Source organism: Fistularia commersonii, chromosome 26, assembly GCF_037954325.1.
Source record: "Fistularia commersonii isolate RoL2024-O1a breed Wild chromosome 26, RoL_Fcom_v1.0, whole genome shotgun sequence".
NCBI lineage: Eukaryota > Metazoa > Chordata > Actinopteri > Syngnathiformes > Fistulariidae > Fistularia > Fistularia commersonii.
Window position 1 is genome coordinate 8,953,453 of NC_141309.1, and position 25,510 is coordinate 8,978,962.

General features: G+C 38.1%; 4 protein-coding genes across 4 annotated transcripts; 1 reads left to right on the forward strand and 3 right to left on the reverse strand.

The window, feature by feature from the left end:
* Positions 1-2,055: 2,055 nt before the first annotated feature.
* LOC147218508 (aquaporin-3-like) lies at positions 2,056-7,210 on the forward strand. Its single transcript, XM_086173837.1, has 6 exons — positions 2,056-2,217; positions 4,132-4,258; positions 4,397-4,534; positions 4,694-4,809; positions 4,921-5,138; positions 5,222-7,210. The coding sequence occupies exons 1-6, from the start codon at positions 2,110-2,112 to the stop codon at positions 5,421-5,423; spliced, it is 909 nt and encodes a 302-aa protein (XP_086029963.1). The 5' UTR covers positions 2,056-2,109; the 3' UTR covers positions 5,424-7,210.
* Positions 7,211-11,528: 4,318 nt separating this feature from the next.
* LOC147218509 (uncharacterized) lies at positions 11,529-16,998 on the reverse strand. Its single transcript, XM_086174109.1, has 6 exons — positions 16,873-16,998; positions 15,899-16,302; positions 14,893-15,052; positions 13,682-13,801; positions 12,695-12,785; positions 11,529-12,512 (listed from the first exon to the last, which is right to left on the reverse strand). Exons 1-6 carry the CDS (start codon positions 16,919-16,921, stop codon positions 12,314-12,316), a joined length of 1,023 nt encoding a protein of 340 aa, XP_086030235.1. The 5' UTR covers positions 16,922-16,998; the 3' UTR covers positions 11,529-12,313.
* Positions 16,999-17,557: 559 nt separating this feature from the next.
* Positions 17,558-20,558, reverse strand: LOC147218510 (arrestin domain-containing protein 3-like). The gene is made up of 6 exons (XM_086174255.1): positions 20,135-20,558; positions 19,663-19,720; positions 19,439-19,583; positions 19,030-19,126; positions 18,682-18,938; positions 17,558-18,265 (listed from the first exon to the last, which is right to left on the reverse strand). The coding sequence occupies exons 1-6, from the start codon at positions 20,388-20,390 to the stop codon at positions 17,840-17,842; spliced, it is 1,239 nt and encodes a 412-aa protein (XP_086030381.1). The 5' UTR covers positions 20,391-20,558; the 3' UTR covers positions 17,558-17,839.
* A 451-nt stretch (positions 20,559-21,009) lies between these two features.
* LOC147218511 (arrestin domain-containing protein 3-like) lies at positions 21,010-24,942 on the reverse strand. The gene is made up of 6 exons (XM_086173942.1): positions 24,557-24,942; positions 24,199-24,256; positions 23,927-24,074; positions 22,958-23,054; positions 22,466-22,722; positions 21,010-22,195 (listed from the first exon to the last, which is right to left on the reverse strand). Exons 1-6 carry the CDS (start codon positions 24,801-24,803, stop codon positions 21,611-21,613), a joined length of 1,392 nt encoding a protein of 463 aa, XP_086030068.1. The 5' UTR covers positions 24,804-24,942; the 3' UTR covers positions 21,010-21,610.
* Positions 24,943-25,510: the final 568 nt, after the last annotated feature.

The window sequence follows — 25,510 nt, forward strand, 5'->3', positions numbered from 1 at the left end:
ATTACACTTTTCCATCTTTGCCTTTCACTGTTCTGTTTTTATTCCAAGAATATTATCATAAAACCATTTTGGCTAAAAATGTGTCTCTTCTGCCAAACCAGATACATGAAAAAATTGCATTGAAGAGTTTAACACCACCAAGACCAATAGTCTCCTTCTCCATGTGAATACATTAACATTAGGGAATTAGGAGTATTGGGAATACTCGTAAACAACACCCTTTTCTTCAGAAATGCTGAGGAAGCACCAATGTAATTTCATGAAAGGAGTAATAGTTTATGAAATCCTGCCTCATCACAGAGTAAAACTCTAGGACGAAAGTAATACTTGTTCTGACACCAAACTGGAAATGTTCATCATGCCTAAATATTGGTAATATTAAAATATAGTTTATGGATTTGAAAAAAAAAGTTTGTACTTTCACTATGAAAATAGATACATTGTACAATTTTTTATATTTATTATATTATTGTAGGAAGGAAAGTGTGGAACTCCTATGCACCCCTGGTTTCCTTGCAAAGGCAAAGTGCTGTCTGATATTTAAAAAAGATGGAGCTGACCACATTCTTAACACCAGAGCTCCCCATCACTTTTTGCAGTAGGTGATTGTCTCAGGCATTGTTGACTGAATAAAGAGGAAGTAGGCACATGCATTCGCAGTAATAGCAAAAACAAATCATACACTGAGGTGTCCTTTAAATTGGAATTAACACAGAATAAATCTGTTGTCTTATGGAACAGCTCCTCTGCTCTTATTAATACACTGTATAATAACCTTTGTAATGCCAAACATCCTAAGCATATTTCCCATTTATTCATGTGGAACCTTATATCTGTGTCTGTAGTGTAAAAATGAAGGGAACTATCTGTTTGCAGGAATAATGTTATGGTATGAACTTGTTTGAACTGACCCTTCAAGAATAATAGAGGTCACTCTACAACACTGACATGCTTTCTCAAAAGTAGTGGGTATATGGTTTCATCCAAAACTACTGATATCTAATATCCACCTGGCTTGTTCCCACTTGAATCACAAGATGTTCTTTAGTACAGCAGTTCCTTGTATACAGTTATAAATACCTGTCTTATATAATTGTCTCAAAGCTGTGTTTCAGAGTCATGGGTCACAAATTGATAGTAATGCAAATCTGCTATAAACTAATGTTACGAGGTGAAGATTTTACCACAATACTGTATTGTAGTCTAATATTCATGTAATGTAAGTGAATATTTTACACTATCATGACGAAATGGTCATAGTTGATACGCAAGAATTCTACACCAAGTACAGAAATGGTACACTGATTGCCACTGATAGAGCTGCGGCTGTGGGCTTTTAAAATGGAAATATTCTCACAGCTCTATTGAAAGGAGACAAAAAGAACACAATAGATGGTGATGGAATTTCAGAGGAGGAACAAAAGAATGAGGTGAGAGACAAGTAAGATCTGTGAGGAGGGGTGGGAATTAGTGGGTAATGGGTGAAAAACCTAAATTGTTTAGGGACATTTTATGGCAATCACATTAGGTTACATTAGAATGAATACTCGTCCTATTAAATGTATCATTAGAGTTGTGCTGGCATGTATCATCCAATACACAGAGATTTATGTAACACGTGGGAAGGTGTTACAGTGCTTCTTTCTGTTCATGAAGTTTTATCTATGACGTCTATATCTTAAACATGTGCTATGGTGTTTGTCATTTACAATTTACATTAGGTTGTTTTTGTGAGCCATAGGTATTTGTTGTGGGCTGTAAACATGAGTTCAAATTTACTTTAAATGACAGCATATACCCATCAGAAAAATAGCAATTCAAGATCATTATAATTTTAAAAGTTACTACTTTCATAAAGGTTTTATAGAAGCACTCAAAATCTCAACTTTGAAAAATAATCTACAGAGAGAATCTCATTTCAGTAAATCCTAAAGAAAGGAGAGTGTAAGAATCACATCTCGATGAACAGGAATCTGCGGGTGCAGTGGGTGGAGCAGAGCTCCATCGTGCCTCTATAAGTAGGCTCCAGTTCTCCCAGTTTCATAATAGATTTAAACTTAACTGCCCTCTGTGCCTTTGTCTGTGAGTCAAGCCTCTTGCAATAAAAAAATGGGCAGACAAAAGACATATTTGGACAAACTATCACAGACCTTCCAGATCCGTAACCTGCTGCTCCGGCAAGCTCTGGCAGAATGTCTTGGCACCCTCATTCTTGTGGTAAGTGCTGGTTTTTGTGAGTGTTTATGCATGAATATGCACTATATTTGGAAGCAACTGATTGAAACCTATGGGTTATCTCACTGTATACTGTGTCTGACCTTTAACATCAAAGTTGCAGGAATTGCAGATTTTTGGTAAGGGTAAAGTATGACGCCTCATAAGGTACTGTGATGCTCCAGACATTAAATCACATTAACAATCTCAATACTTTCCAGAGATAAAGGAACAAGATTGCTTAATTTAGACCACAGTGAAATCAAATATTCATTCATACATTTGTTTCCCACTTATGTTCATATCAACATACCGGGGAAAAATAACTCCATTGTGTTTTTGTGGGAGTTACATCTTGCGTACATTGTATTTTCACTTAAAGATGGGATCTAGGATCTTGAGGCTTAACTGCCCTGGAGACATAAAAAAAACAATTCTTTGTGGGGTTACAGATGCCAAACGATTCCTGCATTATCAGCATATGGTCCATTTTTTAAAAACATCAGTAAGCACTTGCCGCACTGCAACAGGCCAAGAGAAAAACTGCTTGAAATAGTTCTCTTCATCCAGCTCCAGTCAGGTGTTCTAGATTGAAACCTGTCAGAATCCACACACAGATACAAAGGATCTGAGCCAGAGGGAAGAGTGCCATTTTTTGGTATCGCACATAACATTTGAGCAGATCATTTACTGCGTTTGTTCATTTTTGAATACATTGAAACGTAACGCAAACAATTTATGGAATATGAATTGAATATGAAGACCTTGGGTACAGAATTATGAAGCCATTGAGTAATACAGTTTACAACCACTGATCGCACAGAGTAGAAATATTTCACATGCTTTTTCATGATGGATGACACTAAAAGGTGTGGTGGAGCTTGATGTAATGATGACGCATATTGGTGGTGATGGTATTTATCAGCACACACAGTAAATTCCCTATTATGTCTCCCTTAGCTTTATTTTATACACATATATATATATGTGTGTGTGTGTTTTATGCCAATCAATTAATGATTATTGTTTGTTTCAAGATGGAGATTATACGAAATTTAAGTTCTACAATTGTTTTTTAATATTTTATTGTTAATGGTTTATACTGAATTTATGTTTAAATTTGTTTGAATGTGTAATATAATTTTGTTTTTTCTTATCCTCCTGACTTTGACTGTGCTATAAACTGGCAGTACCTAACCAGATGGCCCCGGGTAGCTTCACTATGCTTTACCAAACTAGATTTATGCATTAAAACTAAGCATCCATCCTTCCATCACTCTATAATGTCATTCCAGTATAATGTTTGAGAGAAAGGTCATCAAAGAATTTTTCATCACAGCACATCCTGGAAAATGTCGAAAAACAGTGACAGACCAGCCCAATCTAGTGCCAACATGTGACATTATTTAAATGGTGTTCTCCTTGTAAAGTCTGGTCTTATTATGGGGTGAGAAGGAGTTTAAACTGAGCCCACTGATGACATGTGCCATTTCCCAAGTTTAGACATTTGAAGCTAACCTCAGCTTCTGTATCTGGCAGTAATGCTTCAAGTGAGGACCACACACCTCTTAAATCAGCCTTAAAAACAGGAGTCTAGGAGACATGCATTAAACCAGATATTTGCATGTTAGAGTTTATAGCAAAGCATGTGCTGAGCAGGGTTTTTTTCAACATAATCACACTACAGTTTCCTTTGTCCCTTACCTTGGTCATCATTTTTCTTGTATTCCGTGGATTAATTCATTGAGATAATAACTAAACCCCTCTTGAACGAACATTGTTAATCTGACTTCCGTAGTTCCACAGCCATTACAGCAATCTTAGACACTGCGTTGGTTCTGGTTTAGTTGTTTTTATTTTCAAGACAGACAAATATGGCAATAGTATCAAGTGTATTTTTCCCACTTCTTTCTCCAGATGTTTGGATGTGGTGCTGTGGCCCAGTTGGTGTTGAGCGGGGGATCCCATGGCTTGTTTCTAACAGTCAACTTTGCCTTTGGTTTCGCAGCTACCTTGGGCATCCTGGTCTGCGGCCAGGTGTCAGGTACACAATTACAATATCATATAAAGCCAAGGTTAAAATGTTTTCCCCAAGAGTGTATTTTGAAAATTTGTCTATATGAGGTATTACCATTACTCTTTGTTCAGTGGTTTATAACATTTTAATCATGCACTCTCACAGGAGGCCATCTGAACCCTGCTGTGACCTTTGCCCTGTGTTTGCTTGGTCGTGAACGCTGGAGAAAGTTCCCTACGTACTTCCTCTTTCAGACAATAGGCGCTTTCTTTGGTTCTGCTATCATATTTGGCATGTACTATGGTAAGTGATGTATGCAGATGTGGATCAAAGTTTTGGTTTGTTTTTTGTTTCAACCAAAATGATTTAATTTGAAACTTTTAGATTATTTCAGATGGTTTCAGACTATTCTGAGTGCAGTGCTTTGATAAATCTAACAAGAAACTATGTGACAATCTTTAGATGCCCTGTGGGACACTCCGGGATGTTTCAATGTCACTGGGCCAAATACCACCGCTAGAATCTTTGCCACATATCCTGGGAAACACCTCACTCTTGTCAATGGCTTCTTTGATCAGGTACTTTTATGATGTTAGAACAGTTTCAATTCACAGAATGTAATTGTTTTGATTACATGTTTGACAATTCAGGTGTTAACCCACTCTCCCAACTATCTCTCTCTACTGTAGATAATTGGCACAGCAGCCCTGATTGTTTGTATTTTGGCCATTGTTGATCCACACAACAATCCTATTCCTCAAGGCCTTGAGGCCTTCACTGTTGGGTTTGTGGTTCTGGTCATTGGACTGTCAATGGGCTTTAACTCTGGCTATGCTGTAAATCCTGCGAGAGACCTTGGCCCACGAATTTTTACGGCTATGGCTGGATGGGGCTTTGAAGTTTTCACGTAAGTACAGATTTCAAGGAATTCTGATCAATTATTTGTTTATCTCTTTTGTCAAATTAAAAAAAAAAAAAAATTCTCCCCAGTGCGCGTAATTGCTGGTTCCTGGTGCCTGTTTGCGCCCCATTTCTTGGCACCATCATTGGTGTGATTATCTACCAGTTGATGGTTGGCTTCCATGTGGAGGGAGAAGTCCGTGACCAAATGGGGACAGAAATGGAGAATACACGACTCACCAATGTCACTACCAAAGACAATTCTAAAGAGGGCGGCAAAGAAATGCAGTGATTGAGTTAGGGTTACGTATCATATGCATTCGAAAATACCAACCTAACTTTTTTCTGCCAAGGCATTTTTTGTAAACTATCTCTATAACTTTCTCTTTGGCTTACACCCAATTTTTATTGTGTTTATAGAATCGGACCATGTTTTTTAACGTGTCCATTCAACATCAGAGGAATGACTGTGTAGAGAAGAGAAACACAACATCAGAAACAGAATTACATTAATTCTTTTTGTGTGTGTAGTCATGACATTAAACAGTATTATATGTAGTTGTTTTAGCTTATTATAGTATATATATTTTCTATACATTCACCCAGACAGTGATCTCTTCCTCAGAAGGTTTCTGTACAGTCCAAACTGTTTCAAAGTTAAGGTGTGAGTGATATACTTTAGTATGTGAACTTAACTATGATTATGTTGTTCAAATGTGTTTTATATATGCTCTGTATTATAAAAAATAATTAATTCACAGGATCCATATTACAAGAAAGGCCTATTGGAGGAAAGGCCATAATCTGGGAGCTTGGGTGTTGACGGTTTATATTCAGGCCAAGACTCAGTCTTCCATTTCACTGTAATAGTGTGTGCTGCAACTGGCAGCTTAAGAAACGAGTTAAGTTGAGTTCAGTTGAGCTGTTGTCATGACATCCATGGCATGTAAAATTTGTTTTTTACTTACATATAATTCTTCTGAATTAATAAACCAATTACATCACTGTCAGATCAATAGATAATAATTTAACAAATGCCTCCTCCCTTAGTTGTTCTCACTGGGGACCGTTACTGCTTTGAGACAAAACAATCTACAATTTGATTGGTGAAGACACTCTGTCAACAGACTCCCAAAAACTCCTGGTTCCACAATATTTTCTCCTGCCAAAAGGTTTCTTTTTAATTTTAGGAACATTATCTATTCATAGAGAGAATAATTAACTACATTTGATTTTCTCTGTGGAATGAAATAAATGTTTTTTTTTTAGAGGTTTGATTCCTGCTACTGTATATCTCAATCATACCAGCACATAGAGGGTGACATTGCTTGAAAATCATCTGTTTCTAGGTGCTATAAGACTGTGAGCTGTTTTTGATTTTATGGATGTATGCTGAGGAGAAATGCTTTTGTATCAATACAATAAAGATATGTTTTTATTGTTGCATCATCACAACACTTCATAATTCAACCCCACTGACTTGTGACCTTTATTTCATAAGACCAGTCCAGAAATAAGGATGTGGAATTTTCCAAAGTGTAACAAAAATCAAACATAATTTTAGATTCCAAAAATGAAAACCAACTACTCCGTTGAGTAATCCTAAGCTGTATTTAAAAGTTTTTTAAAGGCTTTATAATTTTCACAAACATGGTAAGCTCTGACCATTCATGCTGATTTTTTGTATAAATGATATTATCCTCATATTAATGCAGGTGCTTCAATAATGGTATTAACAGATTTTTTGATAAAGTCGTCATTCCTTTCAATTGTCATTATTATAGTTGTAATCATTATTTTCTCTGGTGAACAATGTATTTTATTTACCTTCTTAATTACTTAGCTTCTGTAAAATAGGTTTGGTCCTGTCTGGTGTGTTCTCCCTGTGGTTAGGAGAGTACTTTAGTTACTTTCCCTGAAGGATTTATGTGTTATGTGTAAGAGAAAGAGCGCACATGTGGGTGTGAATGTATGAGTATGTGCATGTTGGTGTGGGTGGCTTTGGATTTTGCTTCTGGTTTATTTTACTTGTTTTTATTGTGTCAAGCACTTTAACCCACATGGTTATTATAGTATGAAAATGGCTTTGCAAATAAAGTTTGAATGACAGATTGAATGGATTATTATAAATGATAATGGAGAAAGTGACCCTTTGTCCTTTTTTCCCTTTTTATTCTTTTCAAGAGACATAGGCGAAAGCTAACTTGTTCCGGCAGGGTTCAGATTTTGCCAGGCCAAAGGGGAGCTAGGAGTATGATGGAATTATTCCCGTCAAGTCACAATAGGTTCTGCACGGAAAGCATTACAGTTCCTAGTCCTGGCATTTTGGCAAAACATAAAAAGGTACAAGAAATTGAGAATCAAGTTGGAACATACTGGTTAAAACCCCTATTTATAATGCTATTGTCCTCTCAAAGGATGACTTGGATATAACTGGGGTGTTTTCTCCATGAAGAATTATGACCCAACCCTCCCTCAGGGTTGTACATCATTATTTTCTCCTCTCACACCCATTGTGCATCACCATTGCTTTCAAGTCAAAACTTCACGGGCAGCAGTCCCAACCCTTACATTTAAGAACTTGCTTTTGTGATGTTTGAAAATGACTAACATTCTGTAAGGTCAATAAACAACACCAATTTGTCTGTTTTTATTAATTTCTTAAAAGCCAATGAAGATATAAACATGGTGTTTTTCTTCTCTATTTTGTGATGGCCAGGAGGCAAGCCACTTTGACTCCATTCAAAGAGATAAAAATGTGTTTCACATCTAAGGGGTTCAATTTCTGGCTGTGTGGAATTGTTTCTGTTGCTATGTGTCTCTGATTTATATTGTTTATTTAACTTGGAGGTCAGCAGGAAAATTGTCCCCACTCAAGGACTGAAGCCAGGTCAAGCTTGATACTGTCTGCAGATATCAGTCAATAAAATGGTCATAACTTTTAACCGCACAGGAAAGTATATCCGTACTGATAAACAGGCAACTGCCAAATTGTGATTAGAATTTGAAAATAATGCCTTCCAACATGTCCCAAAAAGCTGGGATTCAGGCATTTTTACCACTGTGTTACATCACCTTTCCCTTGATCTACACACAAGTGTTCGGGACCCTAGGGCAATACATTTTCTAGCTTTGTAGGCATTATTCTTTCCCATTCTTGCTTAATGTGCAACTTTGTTGCTCAACAGATATCTGTTGCCATAGATTGTGATTCATAATGGGCCACACACTTTGAGTGGGAGATAGAGGTGAAGAAACTGGTTCAAGCATCTGGCACAGGTGGAGAAAAGGGTCAGGGGTACTATGCAATAGAAGAATATCAGCAAGAATGAAAGGAAAGGTACAAAAGCAGTTGTGAGACCAGCAATAATGTATTGTTTGGAAAAAGTGACATTTAAGAAAAGACAGAAAGCAGAGCTGGAGGTAGCAGAGATGAAGATGTTGAGATTCTCTTTGGAAGTGACAAAGATGTATAGAATGAGTCTATCAGAGGGACAGCACATGTTAGATGTTTTGGAGAGAAGGTTTGGGCATGTACAGAGGAGGGATGGTGAATAGACTGGTGAATCGTCTTTGGTTACCCCTTTATGTGGTAGAGTTTTAACCTGCAGTTATCGATGTAAAGACAAACTATATTAGCTGACAATGCTTTAGCTGAAATGTGGTAATGTCCTTTGCAGAACTATGTTGGTTTTAACGCAGTGATGCCTGAGAGATCGAAGTATGTTGGTTTTTAGCCTCAGTTCATTTAATTGAATAAAGGTCAAAAAGGATTTGCAAACTATTGTATTCTGTTTTTATTCACACTTTACACAATATCTGAACTTAATCAACTTCATTGGAATTGGTATTTGTCTTTAGCCTGTGTAAGATTGAGTATTAAATATTACCGCAGATATGCCATGCCAAGACATGTCAACCACTTCTTAGTAATCGTAAAAACCATGTTAAAGCCAGTCTTCAAGTTGACAAGAAACACAATGAAGTTGATCGTTATCACAAATCACATGAACTTCGAACAATAGATCTGCTGAAAGGAGATCACATCTCCAAAGCAAAAACACCTCCACTGAAAATAGAATGCTTTCATGGTCAAACTGTATAATACCTTCAATATAGGAACTTACATACCAACTATATTCTTTTCTCAAAACCTGGTACTGGTTATATACCTGTCCAATCTCCATTGTATCCCTCAGGCTATTTTTTTATTCATTTTTTTGACTCCAAAGCATTTGAACCTGGACAGATCATCAGTGGGTCATAACATTGTATTAGTTGTGGTAACTGAGGCAATGATGAAAAGAAAAGAACAGTAAAAGGGGAAAAATAAGTTTACAATGAAGGTGTTATGAAGCACTGAGGGGAATTGAGCAATCTAATGCGGAAGACGTTGCAGACTGTGTGTGATGAAAACTGCATCACCCATGAAGTTCTGGGGCCAGGGTGAATACAAGTAAAATGTTGCTCTATATATATTCAGTACACGCAATTATTCAATGCTTAAAAGGACTAGACTCAAAACCAATACCATAAATCACCCATAAAACCTTTAATACGTTTTGCATTATAATTTAAACAATATATATAATATAAGTAATATCATATAAAATAATTTCAAAGAAAGTTCACTGTGAATCAGCCAGCAATCTCCCAAAGACCTTTTTTAAACTAATCGACAAAATATTTGACTGTTATATCTACAATTGCAGCAGATGTTTTGCCATTTTTTGTGCTTTTGAAAATCTACTTTTCCTTAAGTAGGGTTTTCCTTAATTCTAAACATATCAAACAATGACAGCCTTAAGGATACATTTCTCAACAACAACAGGTGCTCACAAGATGTTGGCATGTTTTCTTTCAGGAATTTGGAATTACATTGAAGAGGCACCATCGTACATCGCTGAGGGGAAAATAGAGGATGCCCAAAGTGCACATCTGTTTATTGTAACTTCAAATCCCACTTTTTGTCTACTCTGCTTTTCACAGAATCACAGCGCTTATATTTCCTTCTTAACTTCACAATGAGAAATTATTTTTCTTCCTCAGTCACTGTTTTTTCATCAATATTGACAAAACTACAAACTAACGATTGCCCGATTTCCCTGATAATTAAATGTTTTGGAAAGTTAGCAAAGTGTCAAACAATTAGAAAAAACATATAAACAACTACAGTCAACATGCATCTACAAAAATAAGAAATATGACCTGGTCTAGTTTACCGACTAACTAGCATTTTGAGTTTCTTTCAGATATTTACATTTAGCCTGAATATGCTTTTTTATAAAAGTTCCTGAAACCAACAACTAGAAAGAGTTTTCATTTGTTACCTTATTAAGCTAAAAAATATGCAAATAGGTACTGTGAAGCTGAAAAGCATGTCTCATGATAGAATAGGGTAATTGTTTCTTAAAAGGCAATGACAAAAATAATCAATGAATTATTTTGTATAGAACATTAGGATGTATACCCTGATTGAAGGAGAAATGACTGCTCCCATTTAAAGAAAGACATAAAAACTACAGGATTATAATTTTTTGCCATTTTCTTCCTTGAATGTTGAAATAGAATGTAGAATGTGTCTCTGTAAACCTTCTGTTCTCTCAACAAATCCAGACTGGACTGTGTTGTTACATGCCTACTACAAATATAAGAAATATTCTGGCATGCCAGCATTCAAATTTAATCTTTTGAACTGTTTCTGCACCATGTTGGGCGAAAACTAATTTTTCTTCTCATGGCAGTGCTTGGAGTTGAAAATCAGTTGCTGTGTTTGTTTCATGCTGTCTGTTTTTATGCTTTTTGATGAGCTTATAAGTGATTACTATTACAATTGTCTCAAGAAGAGACTGAATGGTAAACCAGCATAACTCCCCTGACGGAGACCGAAACTGGATATAGGCTCAGTCGAGTGAGTCAGCATTTTTATAAACACACCTCTTATTGTTTCACCCCCACCCTGTACCAAGACATGTCTGTACAAATAAAATGCATTGTTGTTAAAAAAATTGGAAATCGACATGTGAAAATTTATTTGACTAAAAGCATGCTGGATTTTAGAAAATTTGTTTTTTGTTTACTTATATAGCATGTGGATGTGGTTTTGAAGGGTGTGAGATGCCATACCTTGCTCATTACATGTGCCTTGTTATTAGAATAAACGCTTCCGGGGGGTTACTGTTGCCAGAAAACAACAACAACAACAACAACAACATCTGTTAGGAGCATAGATAAACAATGATCTTAAATACGTATTTGACGTATATCTTTTCTTCTGGCAGTGTCCAAACACAATCTTTTATTTTCAAAGAAACATTACCAAAATCCAAGCTAAAGTAGATTACTTGTTCTACTGAGGTTTTTCCATGTAACAGCTTAAAATCTGTTGTTTTTTTTTAATCACCATCAATACGAAACAGAGAAAATTGAATTCATAACAATTATTGCATACCGATCATACCATTATTATTGCTCACACTGAAACATGTAAAAGTGGTTGTTAATTACAGACATATATCCCTCTTCAATGAACACAGAAAAGCAAGTCAGTAATGGTGCTCCAATTTTAATATCTAGATATCAGTGAGAAATAGTGAGAAAACATACCATTTTTTACATAAATACTACATGTAAGTAAAACTAGAAAGTTAGAAAAATCAGAAAATGCATTACAAAAGACAATCAACATAAAACTTTAGATGTAAACTAGAGGTTATTTTATTCTGAAACATCTTAAACGTCTTAATTTCTTAATTTCCTCATACTCTACTTTTGTCTACTGAACAAAAATTAAACTACAAAATGACTGTAGGACTATAATTTTACTTCATACATTATTAATACTAATCAGTGCTTGAAAACAAACATCAAATATTTAATGTTTGTAAAAAACAAACATTAAATATTTGCATTAGTTGAGAAAAATACAAAGATTAGTTCCTGAGATTAGGATACATCCACTAAAGACTCACAATAAAGCTACTCAGCATTTTCTTTGTTTTTAATTTTCTTACAGGGACTGTTTCATACTTTTATAATACTAACATAGAAAACCCAAGCTATACTTTTCCACTTAAATTTTGATTTCCTTTCCCGATACACTCAGATGATGATGCAGCAAAGACAGACAACACGCATGTTTTCACAAAACCATCAAAGCCTTGAACTGCTCAGGAAAAACCTTTAGGCTTCATAGAGAGGTGTAACAGTGCCATCCTTCCATTCAATGAGTATTTCACCTCGCTGCAAAGTAGGGGTGGAGTGCGGGAGGCGCATGGCATGTTCTGTTAGTGGGGCTCTTTCACTGGGCACTGGGGACCCTGGAACTCTCATCTCTGACCTAGGACTGTATGACTTCAGAACACACACCACCTTCTTCCTTCTGAAATAGAAACATGCACAATGACAAGACACCATACTTTAATTTAATGAAAACAAACAATCTCAAACATTAAAATATATTTAGATTTTTTTGTGTTGCCTCAAAATGCCCTTTTGGAGAGGAATCCTTGGCTATTGTTGTGCGAATCTAAGTCAGCATGTGGGTTGCATTTAGATACTCACCTATTGGAATAAACATTGAGAATAAGAATCACAGTTCCCAGGACAAGTGCCAAAGAGCTTAACACCAGCATGGTTATTTTCCAGCTCATTCCTACAGGCAAAGGTACCAAAACATCATTACATTCACAAAAACATCCTTTTAATTGTTTTTGTAAAATAAAGTGCACATGTGTGATAGACTGTTTTCTTTTTTTTTTCCTTTTTATTTTTAACATTTTGTTTTAAACGCAAAGTGTGTCCATGTCACTAAGTACACAAGCTGTGTGGATATTGTGACACAAAAATCCATGTGGTGTCTACAAGCTATTGGTAAACTAGTTGAGTAGTTTAGCCAAAGTGGGAAGGGCATTCGCCGAAAGCCTGCAAAACAATAGACAAGGGGTTCACAAAGTTGATATCAGGATCTCATGGAAGCACTGGAAAACTTAAACACTTAAAACACTATTAGTTATTCATCTCAATCAGGGTTACTCAGTTTCCCGGTCTTGTTTTAGAATAGAAACAGGTACCAATTAGTGACTTAAGTTAAATAAGTTTGATTCAAACTTACGGTGATCTGCGCATTAAAGTAATGGCATGTATTGGCGATATAGTTGTTTTCATTAGTGAAATTCAAACTGCCATTAAACTGATATTAAATTACACATGTTGATTAATAAAAGTTCTCTTTTCCAAAATTGTTCACCTCTCAATTCCCCTCTCAATCTAAAAACTGAAATGTCACAAAAGCACAGACATGCATGCACATGTAACGGTTTACGGGCACACACACACACACACACACACACACACACACACACACACACACACACACACACACACACACACACATCTACCAATAACACTAACTTCCCTTTCATGGATCCCCACCTAGTGGTACCAGAGGTACAACGTTCGTGTGGCAAAAAAGTAACATTTAGCATGCCAATATGTTGTGGAATACAGTCATAATTGAGGATTTTAATGATTGAAGTTTCTCATATTTACCATAGTCCAAACTGTAGAATATCATTGTAGGGTCTGCAGGAGACTTAGTGGTCAAGGATGAATCAGAGCCATTTATTTCAGGATAGGATTCAGTGACATCTATGCCCATAATTCCTTCAACTGAGTGGAGGAAAGAAAAATGGTACAATCACATCATGAGTACCAAAACATGTTTTTATCATGTTATTTTTTTGACATGACATTTTTTTTCTCTGACTCTTGACTATTTAATGAAAACTAAGGTTCAAAGGACAGAGATATTTGTATTTTCCCATCTCTTTTCCTGTAAAGGGAATGTATCTGTATTTACAAAAAGCATTGCTTGATACAAAGAAAAAACATTAAGGTTACATGACAACATTCAGTGAATGTGTTTTATGGCTAGTTTTCTAGCTTCTGGCATGAGGAAAATTGATCACGGCACTTTAAGTTAATTAGATCCAGTCTCCAGCCAAGGATTGTAATCTTATAATTCCATTTGTAGGCCATGGAAAATGTGGTTTGTAACTAATATCAGAAACCATGGATGGGTGTGCAAACCACTTATTCCACTCAACTGAAGATGTGTATGTATGTGTGTGTGTGTGTGTGTGTGTGTATGTGTGTATGTGTGTGTGTGTGTGTGTGTGTGTGTGTGTGTGTGTGTGTGTGTGTGTGTGTGTGTGTGTGTGTGTGTGTGTGTGTGTGTGTGTGTACCCATGATTGTTATTCTATTCCAGCACTAACTTAATAGATCAAACCTCAACAGACACAAGTACAAAAATGTAAAAATTGCAAAAAAAATTGAGAAATTTCTCAATGCAGGTACTGTCAAAAGTGTTTGTGGGTGTTTTCCCCGACGAGTATTTTCATGGTAATTCATTTACAATAAAAAAACGTCATCATATATTCTATCTACAATTTTAAGATTTGCAAGGACATACAAAATCTCTCATTTACACCTAGAGACAATTGAAAGCCATCTTTTGATGTTTTTAGTTTGTAGAAGGATTTCGGTGAACCAAGAGGGTACCCGTGCACTATCAGGGCCAATATAATAACCAGCAGAGGGAGAACTATGGGAAAGGATTTTAAATAACTGAATGGCTGGCTGATCTTCAAAGTCAGCGGGTTTCTCTTCAGCACCTCTATAAGTGAAACAATAATCATTTCAATCATGTATTGTAGAAAGGTCACATTTCAGTAAAATATCACTAATAAGTGATCCTTACATGATTTCACTCCTTTGTCCATATTAGAGAAGGCATTTGGGAAAACTGCAGGTTCCAACGATTTCTTGAGATAGGGGTGAGGCTGATCTCGGTGGTGTGTGTGTGTGCTTTCTTTCCCATTGCACAGTGTCTGGTTGTCCAGTGTCCACCACCTGCTGCCCTGTTAAAAGAATCGACTATCACAGTGGTGGTCAGAGTTTTGTGGCAATGCATCAGTTCAGAAACCAATTAATTTTCATTTCAAGGCTTTTTACAATTGTTTATGTGAATCCAAGATTAATTACAGTTAAATAAATGTTTACCGTTGGGCCATTAACTGAAAAGAAATGGGAATACAAACTTAGAACCACTAACCAAACTAATATTGCAAATTCAAATTAATCATGTTCAACTTTTTCCTTTCATTGTGTACATTTCACATCAGTCAGCAGTCCTAAAACAAACATTGCCAGGCCTTGTGTGTTCCAAGCTATTTTTATGATGTCAGAGGAGGGCCTACCTCTGTGTGTTTTATTCTTAAGCTATCATACAGTGAGCAAACCACTTTGCATTTGAATAGTTTCAACCTCCAGTCAACATCCTCCTGACTATTTTCAACTCTGCATTTGATTAAAACCATATTTCACATATAGGAGTAAACAGGTTTCCAATTTCTGGTGTCAAGACTCACAGCACTTTATTATGGCCAGTTTCCATAACTGCTTCAATAGAATTATTCATCTCAAAGCTGTCACGCTGAATTGATAAAAAACAAAACAATATTTTAGTAACATGTCTGTGGAGGTTCTCAGTCATCCAGGTTATGATGAATTGAATTTCTTCAAGTCCAGTTGCCAAGACAAGAAAATTACGACAAGAATATTTAAGTAATCAGTGTGACAATCTGGCAAAGTTAACTCAAGCAAGTTATGTTAGCTAGCACAGAAGTTGCATGCTTGAGTGAAAACTCAAGTATCCCACTTTGTTTTCATTTATGAACCTTAAGGAACCTTAAATATCCTCTTACCTGTTTATGTTCATTGGACAGAAAGACCAAACTGGATTCTTGTGTAGCACTAAGGTGCAGTCCCCTTCCTACCACAGTCAGATGACCTTTCTTGGAGCAGGACCACTTCTGGTTCCTTGCCTCTCTGCCTTTCTCAACCGATCCTGACACGGCCCCAGTTCCGCCACTGTCTGTGTTAAAGGTGCAGGGTTGGAGGTGTACACCCTCGAACAGCTCCCCTGGCGCGGTCAGACAATCTCCAGTGAGGCCACTGCTGAGAGCCTGGCTCCCTGGAAGCCAAAGCCACTCTTGTGAGGGTAAATACAGGTCGCACTCCTGCAGAGAGACTCTTCCTCCAGAGGCTCCTTCCTGCCCTTGCAGACATTTGCCCAGCAACTTGTTTCGAACCTGGAAGCCAGAGACCTCTGTTCAAAGGAGAAGATGTTATTTTTTCCGAAAAAAAAAAAAAAAAAAAGTCACAAATCCGCACCACTGAAGGGTAATAACCCATACAATTCCATAAATTCTTGTTCCTTCAAATTAGTCAACTGATGACTTCAGTCTTTTTGGGGCCATTTCATCAGGGAGAATATGACAGCCCTTTCTGAGTGCCTGCAGCTGAGAAGTTAGCCAAGTTAGTGCCATGATTCAGGCAGAAGATGCTGAAAACTTGAGCGAGTACTAAAGAACTGTGATCTTAAGCTGACTGTTGAGTTATGATACATTAATGTATTGTTTTACGAGACAGAAAATCCCAAATCAACAAAAGTTACTGAAAACACCACTTCGGTCTCTTCTAGGGCAGCTAGCAGTAAATCGGTCAAGGCTACTTTGGAGTTATTTTCAAATTCACAATGGTCAGTCACTGTTCTCGCTGGCCCAGAACCACCAGTCGCAGTTAAACAGAAATTTGACTATATTTTAAACTGTCAAATCTGAAAATGACAAAGCTTGAGGTAAAATTAGATAAAGAAAGAAACTTCAATTTATCTCACCCATCAAGATAAGGCCAAAAAAATAAAGACCAGACAGCCTTCTCCTCATTGCGATGATAGTTTGGCTCTCCTGTGTCAGGAACTACAGCAAGTGTATGTGGATTGGAACAGTGTACAGACCCCCTCTATTCCCCCTCCTGCATTCATTACTTGAATGGGTGGAGGGGGGTGGGCTTGCATTCCTGCTCAGAACTCTAGGGGTACGTGCACGGTTGCAAAAGTGTCGAATAATTTTTAAAGAGGAAGTTTTGGAATTGACCAGTGTTGATGGTTTACTGTATACTTATTAATAAATATATTGCTTTGGGAAGATCCGCTATTGGTATTTCGAAAACTATTAAGATCCCATATTCTGTCTGATCACTCGACAGCATTGGATAAATAATAAGCTCTACCTCTGACTGTATGGCTTCTGTTTGTGTCTTTCCTTACTCAGGATACTTTGCTGATGATGCCTACAACCCATACACATGTTTACTTCCATGGTAGGGCAAGTACAGTGTGGATAAGTCCATGGACTACCAATTAGATTTAAAGAGCATAAATCTGCTACTACAAGAAAACAGTGATCCAGGATGAATGGGACTGGCCTCTCACTCTGGTGATAAATGAGACCGTTTTTCAAGGCTTTAGTGATCACATGATGTTTTTCCCTATCATGATAATACCAAAGAATGTGAGAGGCTTTGTAAAATACATATTCATGTTTTATTTTTATATATTCAAGCAACAAATAACATAATTCCCATGTTACATGCCTGCCAGGAATAAAGCAACCAAAAGAGGTGGTTTTGTTTTCCATTTCCAATCCATTTTCCACACCAATCAATAAAAGACGTCTATGAATTCCTTCTTATATGTTTAGGAAATTTGTTTAAAAAGGAACACAATAAATAAATACTTAGAAAGCATAAAACCCGAAGCAAAAAGAAAAGAAAATAATTTTTGCATTTGGTATTTTTGAATCTCAAAACTTGGAGCTACTCTGGTTGTTCTCAGTGGTTGGAAAAAGGGACGTATATGATGGAGGTTCTTCTTCACTTTGAAACATAGGCGGAGCAGAGGGAGTTTGATGCTGCACAGGAGGAGGATAGAAAGCCGTGTTTTCAAATTCATATGGAGCTGTTGGCTGTGTAAACTGACTTGCATAGCCTCCTGAAATGTTCATATATTGAGCAGGACCTGGTGCTGGGTATCCATAAGCACCAGCTCCTGAGGTTCCAGGAGGAGGAAAAGCAGCAGATGAGAAGTCACTGTAGTTAGGGGCCCCTGAAGCTTGGAAAGGGTAGGGTCCCAGGTTCCCGTCATTAAAATGAGCTGCAAAGCTCGGAGGAAGAATGACCAGTGGAAACACCACCTCTGGGTCAAAGGAGAAGCTGATGTCCAGATACACCTAAGAAAACCACGAGAATTGAGAGGTATGTTGAATAATAAAAAACAATCAGATCTCCATATATGGAACTATTTAATGATTTTCCATAAAATTTCAGCACCAGAGAACTAGCTTGGATAGGTTTTAGAATGTGTATTGTTGCTGTTCGTAGATTAATCGTCCTGAATTAAAATGCAAATATGCTGTAATTACCTTATCTGCCAGCATTATAGAGCAATACATGTTTATATGTTGCAATGTAGTGTTTATATTATTACATACCTTAACATAATAGGTGACTGACAGAATATCACAATTGTGGAGTGTACAGCTGGTGCCTCGAGGAACCTCGAATTGGCTGTGATTACCTTATCTGCCAGCATTATAGAGCAATACATGTTTATATGTTGCAATGTAGTGTTTATAATATTACATACCTTAACATAATAGGTGACTGACAGAATATCACAGTTGTGGAGTGTACAGCTGGTGCCTCGAGGAACCTCGAATTGGCAGGAGACTTGTTTATCTGTTTTTGGTGAGATGGTATCCCCGGCCACTTTGTAAACACTTAGGTCAGAAGTTTTCTTGGAGGTGTTGGCACTGTATACTATTTTCTGGTGCAAGCAGAATTTTGGCTTCATTTCTTTTGAAGATGAGTTGTTGATGTTGGCAACTACAGATAAAGTTTCACCTACAAAGAAATGCAATCATAACATTTGAATTCTTTTCAAAATCCGATACAGATTAGATGTTATCTTAAGGGCGCATTGTACTGACTTTACCTGGACTGCAGCATTTTCTGTTAATGGTGGCTGACATGTGGACCTGTTTTTTTGAAAATAACCCTAATGCTTTATCCACTGAGGCAACCTGTGGAGTCTTGAACACATTCCAACAGCTATCATTATTTCATATGATCTCAAGTATTCATCCAAAATTCAATTTCCAGGAAAAAAAATATTGCATGGAAGTCTATGCCTTTCTATCAAGCAAGAATTGTGCATGATTAACATAATAATATAAGTATGATATTCAAATTTAACAAGACTATTCTTCTGACCATCACCACTCATTTTCAACATAAATATGGAAAGTTTATTATGTTACTTAGTCTTCAGACTGAACAGGAGTCCAAACCTTAACTATCTGGTTCACACATGTCATCGTGACCATGTTTAGTCTCCTACTTACCGTGTTTCCAACTCGGGGATAAGAATTTGAAACAAATGTGATTTCACTTGACACTGTATCGGGCAAGTGCCAGCTTCTGGACACCTTTGCTTCCACCAAGTAGACAATCTTTCCATGTAAGGCCCTGAACGATGATGGCATATCCCTGTCAAAAGACAAGACGTCAACTTTTTTGTAGAAGTAACAGGTGTAACATTGACACTTGAGCCTTGAGTGCCACTTACTCCTGAGGGATCGTAAGGCGGAATTTGAATACATGTATCCCTTGGGGAAGTTCAGTTTCTGGAGAAATATAAGCATACACATTAAAAAAAAAAAACAGATGTCTGGTCACAGGCAGTGACTGACAAAACACTGTATTGTACAGGTACCAAGCTTAAAAATACAAAGTAAGACAAAAGTGCACGACATTTAAAAATACAAAGTAAGACTAAAGTACACAAGATTTTCATCCATCCATCTGTCTGTCTGTCATCCAGCAATCATTATGTTTGAGACTTTCCAAAAGCAGTGATGGCGGAGACGCCGCGCAGGGCTGGGCAGGTCATGCACTCAAAACATGGGGGCTTTCGAAAAATCACGTGACCACATTCCAACTCAGCACAAATCAAGATTTTAAACCATGCATTTTTATGAGGAACAATAAAGAGAGACAGAGATACTCCCTCCCTCCCCCGCACCGAATTATGTGCACACCATTAGCTCCCTCCGCGATGATGTCATGTTTGATTTTGAAGAATCTCCTGTGGGCGCTGTAGGTCTTCTTGTTGTCCCCGGTTCCTTGAGTCCAGCGAACGTTCGCGTCTCCTTTTAGTTTCACCACAAAGCTCTTGATTTTGGTGCTCTTTTTCAGAGAGAGGGTAACGGTCCCGGCAACCGGATCCCCGTTGAAGAAAGTCTGCTCCTCGTTGACAGCGTCCACTGATATGTTCAAATCCTTTATGGGAGACATTGGATCTTTGGTTGGATTGACAGCCGCGGTTTTCCGGCTGACAAGAACGGACCCCAAAAGCAGGAAAAAGGTTCCCGTATCACTTCTCAGAAGATCCCAGTCCGTCGAGCTGCTATTCCTCGGCAAATCCACATTTACTTTTTTGCGCCCCCTCCCCTCCCCAAGCCCCCCGAACAAAGCCCGAATCCAGTAAGTGCGCCTTGGCCAACGACCTCCAACCACGAGTGTTGGCTCCAAGTTCTTAAAGCGCCGTCGTATTCGATCGCAGGAAATTTTCAACAATCGCCCCGGTCGGCTAGTGAAAGTTCACTTTGGTGAGTCACTCGGAGCAAACCTAAGCATCGGGCACGATACCGTGCAACGCGCGTTACGCAACAACTAGTTATCGATTTCCGTATAACACTTCCTCTTGAGGCGGGGTGCGCACCGATTGCGCTTGCGTGACCATAAACTCGAGCAGGGTAGAAACAAAAAAAGCACCAGGGCCAGTAAAGTTTACAAAATTAGATACCAGGCTAAAGGACGGGGGTTGGTGTCCCAAAGCATTGCCTTTTGGCGTAATAACACTAATTCAACAATGTAGGTTTATATCAATATAAGTGCCAGTGTTTGATTCAAATGCACAGCCCAGTCAAAACAGACCATTTCTGAATTTAGCAAAAAGACCAGTTTATTGTGTTATGAAATAAACAGCAGCACCATATAAGAATCCACAAAGCAAAGTTTAAACAAACAAACAAATAAATAAGTAAATAAATAAACAAACAAATAAATACACACATACTTCCTTTGATTGCATTGTGGAACCCGGGAGGTAAAGTCGGATACAGTGAATACATATTGAATGTATGGCTTTAAAAATAGTGCAAACAGAAGTACTAAAATAAATAAGAAAAAGCAGTTACCTTACAAGGCTTCTGCAAATGGTCTCCACTTAAATACCGCTTTCGTCACCTTGCAGTTTCAAAATGCATTACATTGGATGACATTGACCCATTCATACACACACAGCAACAGTGACAGACTTAAGTAACAAAGCTGTTTTTGAAAACAAAACCGACATGACACAGGGGCCTTCTTTAGTTCATTAATGCTTAGATGCCCACAGACAATTATAATTGCATTTCATATTTCCGCTCAAATATACATGTGGTCATTTCAGTAGTATCTTGTTAAAACTTACTTCATGGTTATTAAGTAAGACAGTCATAAACAATGCACTAATCTGCATCAGGGTTTTCATTAAGAGAAGACGGGAAAAGAAATGAATAAGATGGAGGAGCTTCGTCGGATTGGGCAAGGAAGTTTGTGTCAATATCTGGTGCGGATGGCAGGTTGTTTGCTGGATCAGTCAGTAATATGTCAAGTGGTGGAGCAGAGGGGGATGGGGGAATTACTTGAGGGATTGGATGAAATGACAGGCAATTTGAATCAGGGTGGAGCACAGGTGAAGACGGTGAGGAAGAGAATGGAGACACATGCGGAGAAGACTGCAGTGATACAGGATTACTGTAAAAACCTCTGACATTTGTGTAATGAGAATTAGTCCTGGCAGAAAGGTGGGCTAACATGGTTTGAAAATCTGGGCATGCAGGAGGGAATGCTTGATGGAATTCCAGAGATCTAGGACTGGATGAACGAGGGGATGCAGGATAAGAACGCGTGGGCAGTGTCGAGGCACCGCTACTTGAACCCTCAGGCGCTCTGGATGCAGAAGGCTGCAGTCCAGGATCAAGTTGAGGTGGAATAATGATCACAGGGAATGTGATTGCAGGATTGACAGAAGAGCCAGTGTCTGCGAACACCTGGGGAAAATACAGAAACCTAATTAATTTTATTGTGCCTTATTAATCCCTTGCAGGAAATTGATCTCTGCATTTAACCCATTATGGATGAACTATGAGCAGATGGCAGGCTCTACCCATTGTGCCAGCCGCCCCTCTATAAGCCGGATTATTCAGGGCTAACATAAAATTTTCCATATTAATGGTTAACATTTTTTTGTTGCTAAAATACAATGAATCAGTTACTTATCAACTTACTGAGTGTTATCATGAAGACACCTGATTACATACCTTTATATGGTACTCCACCAAGATAATGTCACAGTTCTGGATTGTGGCCACCTGATCACGGGAGATGTTTATTACACCCTTGACATCCATCTCGGTTTTTGGGCCGATGCGCTTTGCAATGAAAGTTTGGATAATGTTTCTCTCTTCTTTGCTTTGACTCTGGGCACGGTACACCACATTCTGGACCAAAGCGAACTTTGGTACCAGGTCATTGGATGAAGAATTGGTGATTTTTACAACTATCACTATTGTTTCTCCTAAGTGAGGAACAAAGACAATTGAGTGTTATCAACAAACATCACTCCGCACTTTTTCACATTCAATTGGAAATTACATTGGAAATTAATGTGCGTTGGGGAAGACCGAACACCAATACTTCAGTATTTACCGATATGTGCCAACGCAAGAACAAAAAAGATATATGACTTTTTTACTAATTACACTTAGCGCAAGATATGAATGAACCATGTTAGAAAAAGGGAATTTTGCTACCTGGGACATAAACTTTCTTCTCAATCATTGCTCCCATGTGCACATTTCCTTTCGAGATGAAGCCCATCTCTTTGTTTTTTGAGCCAACATGACGTGACTAGAAAAAAATGAAGCAAAGACACAGCAATTACCTTGCAGTGATGGGAGACCATGCAGCAGCGCCATCACAAAATTCAAACTAGGTAATTGTGTTAAGCCATTGTATGACTCCCCCAAAGAGCCACTCACTCACTGAACTGGCACGCAGCCCATCCTGCTTATATACTAATATAATCACTGAGTTGAGATTGACAATGGTTTCAGGGCGCAGATGGACTTTGAATAAGCGTGTACTAAAAAGGACTGGAAATATGAATAGATTAAATGTTAGCCAGCAATACCGGGATAAGCTGACATCATCGAACGAGGGCCCACGAGGCAGAGCCATAAAAAGATGATGGTCTCATGTTATCATCTGTTGAGCTTGTGATTTGCTTAATTATTGGTTATTGCTTAACTCTTATCTCATCTGCTGTGCTTTGACATGTATTTTCTTTAGGTAATATAGCAGTTGAAGGATCTTTATAATATATCCTGAGCAAATGAATCACTGAGATTTGCATTGGTCTAAAAAAAGAGGCATTTTGAGTTCAGGGGTTTTACAAATGTATATGGAGAGTACTATGCTCATGGTGAATCTGGAAAAAAAAAACCCACACAAAACCAAATCCAAAAAAAGGGTGAAATTAAAGGACTTGAATGATTTTTGTACACTGGCAATTAATTTTATGAAAATAGAGTGAAAATAATGTCATGTGTTGATAACTTTTCAATAGTCCTGTTCTGTCTTAGTTTAAATTGCAGGGGCCGTACTTCCATCCACAGTAGAAAGATGCTACATAGCAAAATGCAATTTTCTCAGAAAGCAAAAAAATGGAGTGCATTTAAAGTAAAGTGGCACATTAGAAGTAGTCGATTCGTCTCACTCACCCTCAGAGAATATGGGTTTGAGAAATACTTAGAGACAAAGGGTATCTCTTTTTCTATAATGCGGTCTAATCTCCAAATCCTGGTCAATTTGGCTTCCAGCTTGTAGACTATGCTTCCAAGATCTCCCGTGAAGGACGAGGGCATCCGCCTGTAATGGACGAGGAGAAGATTTATGCCGATGCACTCTGTAATCTCAATTTACTGAGGGAAAGGGAGCACAAGAGGAGGCTACAGATAATCAACATTACGTTCTGGTGATTTTTCTTACTCACGTTTGCGGCAAAGTAAAACTGAAGTCATAGATATGGAAACCTTCTGGAATTTCAGTGTCTGTAAGAGACAGGAATGTTCATCAGATTAACAGTTGACATCTGTTCTCACTGATCATGTAACCTTTCTGTTATTTCACATTGGCATTACTTTATTCACGCTGCAGCTGCAACACACTGGTCAACAGCAGTTAAAAAGAAAGAAACAAAAATAAAAAAAATAATTTACTGGTAGTTGTTATTATACCCCCCGCCCCCCCACACACTTACACACACCCACACACACACCCACCCACACCCACACATCCACACACCAACACACACACGCAACAGCGTTATACTCAAGACCTGTACCGCCTACCACGTTCCATTAGGATGGTTTTGGATTTGAAGTATCTCCGGTCTGAGGATATCGTGGCATCACCTCTGCCGGTCCACAGCTTCCAACGCACGTTTGCATCCCCTTTGAATTTCAGATAAAAACTCTCAACCGTGACTTCTTTTATAAGATCCAGTATTATTTGACCCGTCACCGTATCCCCCTCTGAAAACGTCCCCCTCTCATTAAGCGTATGGTAAGTGATCGTGAAGCTTCTGATCGCGGGCATTTTCGCGGAGACGCGTGGAAACCAGATGATTGGAGTGGGGCGGGGAACAAATTCACGTCCCCCAGTGTCGCATCATGACCCACAAACAGCGGGACTCCTTGGATTGCCGGGAAGGACACGCCCTGAAGGGGCTTCCTAGAAGCTCTCTGCCGCCGCCAGGTGTTCAGAGGGAGAATCCTGCTGGACGCTGACCGACAGCGAATCCTGGCGGCTGACATTGAGAATTGCAGATGCTCTTGGAAAGAGCACAACACAAATCCAATGTTAGTTTTATTTATTAGTCATTACTTTTTTGGTTTAATTACAGATTATTTAGAATCTGCATTGCGCTAATGATTCTTTTTTTTCCACGTGGCAGCTTTCACATCGACTGGTGTGGTGGACGCGTTGGGAATCACCAGCGATGAGATTACGTATTTATTTTCATTTTAGTGTTGCTGTTTGTTTGAATGTTTGAATCATTTACATTACATCTTTGAAGGAGCATTTTCACCATGCCAAAATGTTAAACTTTTGGATAACTGCTGTGGAATGATAGTTTGACCTGTAATCCTTTTACTATTTTCCGGCATAAAAGGGGAAAGGAAAAACAACAACAAATAAACAAACAAATTCAACAAATGAAGCAAACCAAACTCCAAAGTTCCTTTGTATTGCATGTCTTCTGTGTTCTCCAAATTGATGCTTCTATATCTCAATCATAGAAT